The sequence below is a fragment of the Echinops telfairi genome, unplaced genomic scaffold, assembly GCF_000313985.2.
Source record: "Echinops telfairi isolate 266 unplaced genomic scaffold, ASM31398v2 ScPeMD7_7400;HRSCAF=8409, whole genome shotgun sequence".
NCBI lineage: Eukaryota > Metazoa > Chordata > Mammalia > Afrosoricida > Tenrecidae > Echinops > Echinops telfairi.
This window is the reverse complement of record NW_022111300.1, coordinates 33,832,165-33,840,701: the sequence shown is the minus strand read 5'-3', so window position 1 is coordinate 33,840,701 and position 8,537 is coordinate 33,832,165. Positions and strand designations below refer to the sequence as shown.

At 50.1% G+C, this 8,537-nt stretch overlaps 1 protein-coding gene across 1 annotated transcript in view; it reads left to right on the top strand.

Annotated features, from left to right (window-relative positions):
- Nucleotides 1–8,537, top strand: part of ST8SIA5 (ST8 alpha-N-acetyl-neuraminide alpha-2,8-sialyltransferase 5) — a 69,992-nt gene that overhangs the window by 25,539 nt on the left and 35,916 nt on the right. Inside the window, exon 2 of the mRNA XM_004703098.2 lies at nt 7,259–7,366. Within this exon, the coding sequence (XP_004703155.1) occupies nt 7,259–7,366 (108 nt within the window). The remainder of the gene's footprint in view (nt 1–7,258; nt 7,367–8,537) is intronic.

Genomic DNA, 8,537 nt, shown 5'->3' with positions numbered 1-8,537 from the left:
GCCCAGCGTGTAACTCAGTACACCATCAGGACTCCCTAAAAAACGACTGTCCCAATCTGATGGCGTGCAGGGGAACGTCAGGCAACGGAATCACTTGCTAAGAAGATATGGCACACCTGTGAATGGATTCAAGGGTCTGGCCCATGAGGTATAAATACTGTTTTTAAGAAATAATACTAAAAAAAAAAAAAAAGAAAGAATACTCCTAGGAGGGTAAGAGTGTGTGTTGGGGGGAGGGGGACTAAGGGGGAACCGATCACAGTGATCTACATATGGCCCCCATCCCAGGGTGACGGACAGCATTAAGTGGGTGAAATAAGACAGTGGTTGGTGTAAGACATGAAAAAGAAGAATAATTTATAAATTATCAAGGGGACATGGGTGAGGAAGGGTGGGGGAGGGAGGGAGAACAATGAGGAGCTGATACCAGGGGCTCAGCAGAAAGAAAATGTTTTGAAAAAGATGATGACAACATTTGTACAGATGTGTTTGACACAATGGACATATGTATGGATTGTGATAAGAACTGTAAGAGCCCCCAATAAAATAAAATAACAAACAGATAAAAGGAAATAATACTCTTTGATCCTGAATGGAGCTGGTTCTTAAATTTTTATCCACGTTATTTTTTATTTTTGTAACGGTGTGATTATGCACAGTAAGCGTCACCCATATGCCATCTTAACGTGAGTTACGTTAATGGGGAGCCGTTGGGTTCTGAAGAGAGTCGAAGGGAGGGCACTGTCGATCCTAGGTTGGTTCCTGGGCACAGTTTGGCTAGGGGCTACCTGTTGGGTGTAGTTTGAAAGCACAGCGGTTCTAACGGAGAAAGGCAAGGTTTTCCAAACCCCAAACACGTTTGTCTCGGAAACCCGCAGGGGCGGTGCTACCTGCCCTATGGGCTCCCTATGAGACAGAGTTGGCGCCGTGGCAGTGACCTTGGACTCTTGGTCATTCGTGCGCTCGACCTTCCTGCAGGACTGAGCCCGCTGGGGATAGTGGAAGTGCCACTTGATACTCACCTGTTGTGCCACCAGTCCGGTAACGTGGCCGTGAAGTGTGTTCCCTTGTCACTGGAGACGCGTGGCATCCTTTGCCATCGCTGCTGTTCTTCAGCATGATGGGGGAAGTGTTTTACTCACCCAGGAAACATGGCCACCAACACCAACAAGTGTTTGTACCCTTCAGGGCCGGAGGCCTTACTATAACGACTATCTGTCAGTACCCTCGGGCCTGTACCCTCAGTATCAGGGGCGTGAGCCTGTTTGGGGGTTGCTCTTTGCCCAAGTAAGGCCCTGTGTCTTCTGATTGGAGTAGTCCGCTGCAGGTTGGGCCCTCTGATGAGCCCTGACAGCCAAGCACCCGGTGTATCTTTCTGGAACAAGGACAAACCCTCAGGGTTGCAGGTCCAACCCTGGCTTTTATTTGCGGCATCAAATCTATGTTCTTCTGCACAGCTGGAGTCTTGATGGCAGTAGGTTTACTGGCTCTCTGGCAGTTGGAAGTCAGGGGTCAGAGCTAAACAAGTCTTGAGGTTTGGGGGTCTCAGCCACCTGCTTAATCCTTCCAGTGGTTACCCTGTTTACTCGGCACCTTGTGGTCCTCATTTTTCCCCTCCCTCCCCGCTCCCCCCTCCCTCATGAACCCTTGATAGTTTATAAATTGGTATTTTGTCATATCTTGCCCTGTCCGACGTCTCCCTTCACCCACTATTTGGTTGTCTGTCCCCCAGGGAGAAGGTCACACACAGTTCCATGTAATCGGTTCCCTCTTTCCTACCCATTCTCCCTTTACCCTCCCTGTTTTGCCACTGACACCACTGGTCCTATAGGGCTCATCCGTCCTGGATTTCCTGTATTTTCAGTTCCTATTTTGCCACTTGCCCTTTTGGGACCCGGAGGACTGACCCTTTGGAAGGCTGGGAAGAGGTACTGTGAGCGCCGCTACTAGACAGATCACCTGTTGTTTCACCTTCTCTGGGCTTCATCTCTGTTACGCAGCTACCTTAAAAGCAGTCTGTGCACATTGAGATGGATTCACACCAAGTCTCCCTTCAGCTTCTCACGTTTTCTTCCGACTTGAGCTGCCCGCGGGTCAGCTCTCCTTTGGCTTCATGGAAAACCTTGTCAAGAACTCCATGTTGCTCTTTCAGGGTGCGCGGAGCGCTGAGAAAGCCAACAGACTGGAAAATTGAGAGAAAGGTTCCTTTATTTTAATCAGGTCTTCTCTGAACCCCAGAATGTGGACTTTCTAGTGGGATAAATGAGTACACAGAACAAGGATTGCAGCCTTCAGTATGGATTACACACTCAATGTCAAGAAACCCCAATTCTCCCAGTTGGACCCATAGGTAACATCAATGACAGATGGAGAAAAGTTTGAAGTTCCAAGGATTTCCTCTTGCTTGGGCCCACTGTCAGTGCTCACGGGAGCAGCCGTCAAGAGATCAAATGATGCCTGGCCTTAGGTAAACCTGCTGTCCAAGACCTCTCTCTGTAAAGCGTTGAAACGTCAGGATGTCCCGTTGAGGACTAGCGTACGTTGGACTCAAGCCGTGGTATTTCTAATCACCTCCCGTGCCTGTGCAAGTCGGACCTTGCGTGAAGAGGACCGAAGAAGCATAAATGCTTTTGAATTCTGTTGCTGGCAAAGACTATCGGACGTCCCATGGACTGCCGAAGGAACAAACAAACCTGGTTTGGAAGTTCGACCAGAATGCTCCCTAAAGGCAAGGATGGAGAAACTTTGTCGCATGTACTGTGGACACGATAGGAGAGCCCAGTCCCTGGAGAGGGACACATGCTTGGTGAAGTGGAGGGACAGCCAAAGGGAGGCAGGCTCTCCTTAAGCTGGATGGATGCAGTGTCTGCAACCAGGGGCTTAAACACGGGAACCGTGGTGAGGATGGCGTGGGTCACTGAGTCGGAGCCGACTCGATGGCACCTAACATGCAGCAAGGGGACGTGGACTCTATCTAATGGTGGCTCTCAGGTGACCTGCTGTTGGGGCAGGGGTTTACTGGAGAAAGAACTGTCCTAAAGATGTCCCTTCTTGGCTCTGTTCAGACTGCAGCTCAGGACCGGCCCCTGAGAGGGTGTCCCTCCTCCTGTAAGAGGTGGTGGAAAGGGCGCCCAGGTGGGAGGGATGACTCTTGCTGACCCGCTAGGGGCCTGCACTGGCTCTGGTGGGTATGGAGGGGGCATCGGATGGACTCAGAGGTCATGTGGGCCTTCTCCTGCCAAGACAGGGCACTCGGCTTTTCTCCAGGGGCCTGGACATAGTCTACAGGATGCCTGGGTTTCTGTGTTACTGTGAGAATGGCACAAAGGTTTCAACACAAGCTTCTGGCATTTTCCAATTCAGGAACAAATAGGTCTAATTATAAAATGGTATCATCTAAGGTCCCTTTTTTGGGTGATTGGTCCCCTTGCAATTTATACGGTGGTCACACCATATTGTGTAAAAAGCCAAACCAACCAACTATCCCCCACCTCCCCCAATATGGTCTTATCCAAAATGTTGCCAGGTTTTAAGGATTTTAAAGGGTTCTTTTTTTTTTTTTTTAGTGTTCTTAAAGGAGAACACTTGGGGATGCCTACCTATTCCCTATCTACCTAGTTTCACACAAAAACTCTCAGACTCAGAACAGATTCTGGCTCCAGACACATATACAAGTGATCATGGTTGAAGTACTTGCCACCTCTCTGCACCAGTACCAGACCCAGGTGTTCGAATAGCAGCCTGTTTACTTGAAACACACAACATTTCTTCAGTGAGTGGAAGGCAAGCAACGGGGCAACAGTCACAAGTATCACAGGTGTGTTCCAATATCAGACTCAGGTGCGTGAATACCTGACTGTTTGTCCTCAGTGCGCAGTGGAACCCAACACATCACAGTCAAACGCAGATTAGGCCTTACCTGACCATGAGCTCCTTGTCCCCCTTTCATTTTCGGAGGCCCCCAGGGTCCTCCAGGAAGTCCAGGGTGTTGGCTTGAACTGCTCTGGGGGTGCTGTGGAGCCAAACCTGGGTTCCTAGAGAAGAGCCTCCTGGCTGGCTCCCCAGAACTGTTACCAACCCAGGTCTCCCGGAGGCTGAGAAACAGAGAAACTGGATGAAAGTGAAAGCAGGCTGTGGGTGGATCAAGTCAGGGGTGAGCTGGGCTTAGAGTGCCAAGAAAATCCTACTGGAAAAAGGGGGATTTGCAGGAAGTAAATTGAGGGGATTGTGAGTATGTAACAGATTTCCAAAGAATGATCGTGAATATGCATTAGGCTGGGGTTGTGATTCTTGACCAGGAAATGGCTTGTGGAACCTTTCAAATGCTGTCCGCGTTGGGTTGGCGATGTCTTTCGGTTCTTTGACCTTGTTTCGTTCCGAGGTCACCTATGGGATGTGACTGCCCTTTCTGTGCATGCTCGGTGGGCTGAATCAGGTCATCACCAACATTTGCTCTCTGTGGTAAAATAGTTTCCCCGGGGAAAAGGGCTCAAAAGAGAGAGAGATTATCAAGAAAGAAAGAGCAGGTTAATCATGGGGAAGGAGCCCAAGGGCAGGTTCACTGGCAAGCTGTGGAATTTACTGTGTTCTACGCCCCAAGCATAGTGGGGAGTGGTCTCAGAGGGTCGCCCAGGCTGTCTGTTGGCCAGGTCTTCACCCTGGGGAGTTTGAACCTCTGTTGAGCAAGTGTGGAGTGTGAACCTCCGACCTTTCAGTTAGCTGCTAAGCGCTGGAATCATTACGCCCACAGTGCTCCTGTGTGTTTTATATCACGCGCCTCTCACTAAGTCACTCCGCCATGGCAGCAGCACTCCATGCCCCCCAAAGAACGGGGCGGTGGAGAAGGGTAACATTTATTTGGGGAGAGCCCCTAGGGACCTGGGACAGAAGGAGAGGAGGGAGATGCATAGGTATTGGAGTCAGACTTGAGCTCTCTCTGCGCCTTCAAATATCTGGGCAGGTGTCATGAGTGGCGCGATTGATAATTACTTAACGCTCTTAGACATTTTCGAATGCTCGGTTTATTCACTGCAAACACACATCAAACAATCTAAAATATGACTCAAACTACTAAGGGTAAACAACGATAAGCACAAGGGCAGAATAACAACACTTCTCACACATTTCATATTAGCACCATAGTCCCAATCAGCATTGCCTCATCGGTGCACTCACCCCGGGTAGAGTTGGAGGAGCAGGAGTTGATGTCTCCTTGGCTCCTAGCTCTCTAAAAGTCAGTGTCTCTACCTGGGTTTAAATGGACATTTTGGCTGGCTCTTTGACATCTTCACTGTCCCAGTCAAGTCTTATCGGGTCTCTTCACGCTTTAGGTGGCTTGGCTAGTTTTTGGGTGTCGGCCAGGTCTCAGGTCAGTCTTATCAGGGGTCTCACATTTTTGTGGTGGCTTCTTTGATGTAAGTGTTGATCTGGGCCCCAAGATGACATTTTATTTTTTCTTTCAAGTGGTGTTTCTTGTGTTTGTTTCTTTGCTGTGGCTCAATGTCTTGCGCGGTAGTTCAATGTCTTGTAAGGTAGTTCAACGTCTTACAAGGTAGTTCAATGTCTTGCGAGGTAGTTCAATGTCTTACAAGGTAGTTCAATGTCTTGTAAGGTAGTTCAACGTCTTACAAGGTAGTTCAATGTCTTGCGAGGTAGTTCAACGTCTTACAAGGTAGTTCAATGTCTTGCAAGGTAGTTCAATGTCTTGCAAGGTAGTTCAATGTCTTGTAAGGTAGTTCGTCTTACAAGGTAGTTCAATGTCTTGTAAGGTAGTTCAACGTCCTACAAGGTAGTTCATCATCTTGCAAGGAAGTTTTGTGGTGCTCTCATCAGCAGGTTATGAATCTCACCTCTCTGAGCCTCAGTTTTCTCATCTGTGAAATCAGAAAACAGCTGTTAGGAGCGGACACGCTTCTTACACAGACTTCAGAGCAGTCCCTGGCTATCCGCTCCAGTGGCACCTGCCACTGTGGGTTCTGGGGTCTTCCTGGCCTGTGTGCTGTGACTCCATTCGCTTCCTCACAGGCAGTCGAGATCCCACTGTCGCTGGGCTCAGCTGGTGACCCCCCTCATTTTTCATCTCCCAGAATTCTGTCACTAGGCTCTTCTGTCACCTTCTCTTTCGTTCCCACAGCCTCGTCGGCTCCTTTACTGTCTTCAGCCAGGTTCGGACAGCGGGAGGAGCTGCATGTCGAGCTGCTCATCTTAAACCAGAAGTAGCATCCCATGCTGTGTTAGGCAGGGTTCTCCAGAGAAAAGAGACCAGGACACTTATGGTTTTATATATATATATGAGGATAGGTTTATACAGCGAGAAGGAATATATCAGCCAGTTAGTCCACACAGCAGTACAGAGGGCTCAGTTCAACTCACTTCCGTGGAGCAGTTGATATACTGGAAGTCCTTCAACTCACGAGGGCTGCCGGGTCCAAGGTCAAGGAAGCAGACAGCAGAGTCCTCCCTGGGGCAAGACAAGCAGAGTCTGTCCACAGGCAGCAAACAACAGGGTGGGTCAGCAATAGTCAGTAGCTCAGGAGTTTAGCGAAGCTAAGGGGCTATGGGACGCAAGCAATGCAAGGTGACGGGATCCACCAGCCTCAAGCTCAAGCCATGTTCGTGAAGCAAGTCTTGAAGGAACCTCAAGCTCTAGGGACACGATCCGTGGGTTGGCCTGGCCCACAGGTAATGTAGCTCACAGGTTGAGGCAGAGAATTAACTGCAGCAGCAGCAGCACACACACTCCAGCATGCTCCAATCACTAGAGAGCAAGCTCGAAGGGGGCGGGCCTTGCAGAACCATTTATCTCTTTGCCCTCCGATCAAACTACAGCCTGAATAATCCCACGTGTTCCTATTGGCCAGGTTGGCTCAATAAACCTCACTATCACATGTGCACTGGGAAGCACTAGACTCTGTGGAAAGCTTGGAACCCCATCTGGTGTGAGCCTTTCTCGAGGCAGGTGTGGATACATGCTGTATAGGAGGTTGGATGAGGGCTCTTTGACGGAATCGCTCAGCCTCAGTGTCCTGTGGTGTCAAAAGTGTGCCCCCAGCTCTGCCTGCAAAGGTGAAGTGGGTTGGTGGCTGCGGAAGAGGGAGGCCATAGTCACCTTCTGGCTTGGAGTCATCACCTTCATCTTCATCCAGTGCCTGGTCAAGGCGATGGACCCTTGGCACCGCCGGGAAACCAGGTGGCTCTCCCGTAGACAGGCGGATCCCCACAAATGAGCGTGAGTACCGACTGCCTCATTTCTTGCCAGAGACCTCCAGTCTGGCTGGCAGAGTGACGACCCACTGGCCAATTGGACGGGGTTCTTTAATGTCACCGATGACCAAGCAGTGCAGAGCGGCAGTGACTCCAGCTCCAGGTACTGACCTTGTGAAGGGCTAGGGTGGGGGGAAGCCCTTGCCCCACTGCCCCTTCCCCACCCAGCTGCCTTAGGATAGGCTTGTTTCCGTGGTTTAAAGCTCACCTCATATGGGGACCCCGCCCTGCCTCCCTTGACTCGAGGGTTGAGTGGACATGAAGGTGAGGGACGGAGCCTTGAAGTTCACTCTTGAGGTCGTTAGTCACCCTTCACCACCCTTTTGGAACACCCCCACCTATAGTCCTGCGTGTGTCCAAAGGCCTGTTTGCTCCCCTCCCAGTGAAGCTTCACCCAGCCACATCTGCTCTCAGGGACGGCGGGGTGGACTTCTCTTTTGCCTAAGAGTCTCTGGGCACCCACTCCACCCGGAGCAGGGATGTGGGTTATGAAGTCTGGACTTCCAGCCCCCATCTGAGGTGGAGCAGATATTCTGCCCTCTGCTGCAGGGATTCTGTGTGTGTGTGTGTGTGTGTCCTGGGTGTGTCCCTCTCCTCTGGTCCCTCTCCTCCACAGGTGAGGTGACATTGGCCCGGGGAGCCGTTTTCATTAAGAGAGCACCATGGTGTGGTCCTGCCTTTGGGGGCGGTTGCCGACTTTGAAGCCAAGCTTAGCAGCTGAGGGCCTGCTGTAGCGTCAGGAGCGGGCCTTTATAGTGGTTGAGTGCATTATAGTTGTTGAGTGTCGTTGTTGAGTGCATTATAGTTGTTGAGTGTCGTTGTTGAGTACATGATAGTTGTTGAGTGCATTAAAGTAGAATATTTCAAAGGGGACAGCACACTCACTTCAGAGTTCACCGTGGTGAACTTTCATCGTGAAACTGACACCTGCCAGTCAAGGGCTGATGAATCTGTTTTGCATATATATATATATATATGTATAATTTGTTTATATATTTATTTATTTTTGAATTTTGAGCTGTAGGTTAACTTTCAGGTTCATTTCCCTGGGAAAAAGGCCTGAGTTTGCATGCTATTCATTTGGGTACTGAAGCCTCACATTAACCATGCTGAGGAGGGAATGTGTTTTTCAGGGACCCTCAATGAGTGTTCCTTTCGTTCCACACTTTGAAAAGGTAAAATGTATGGATCCAGGATCAGAAAACACCAGAGGTCTCGCCCACAGCCAGGCCTGAGGGCGTGGAGGCAGCGGTACACGATGGCCCCGCCTTGAG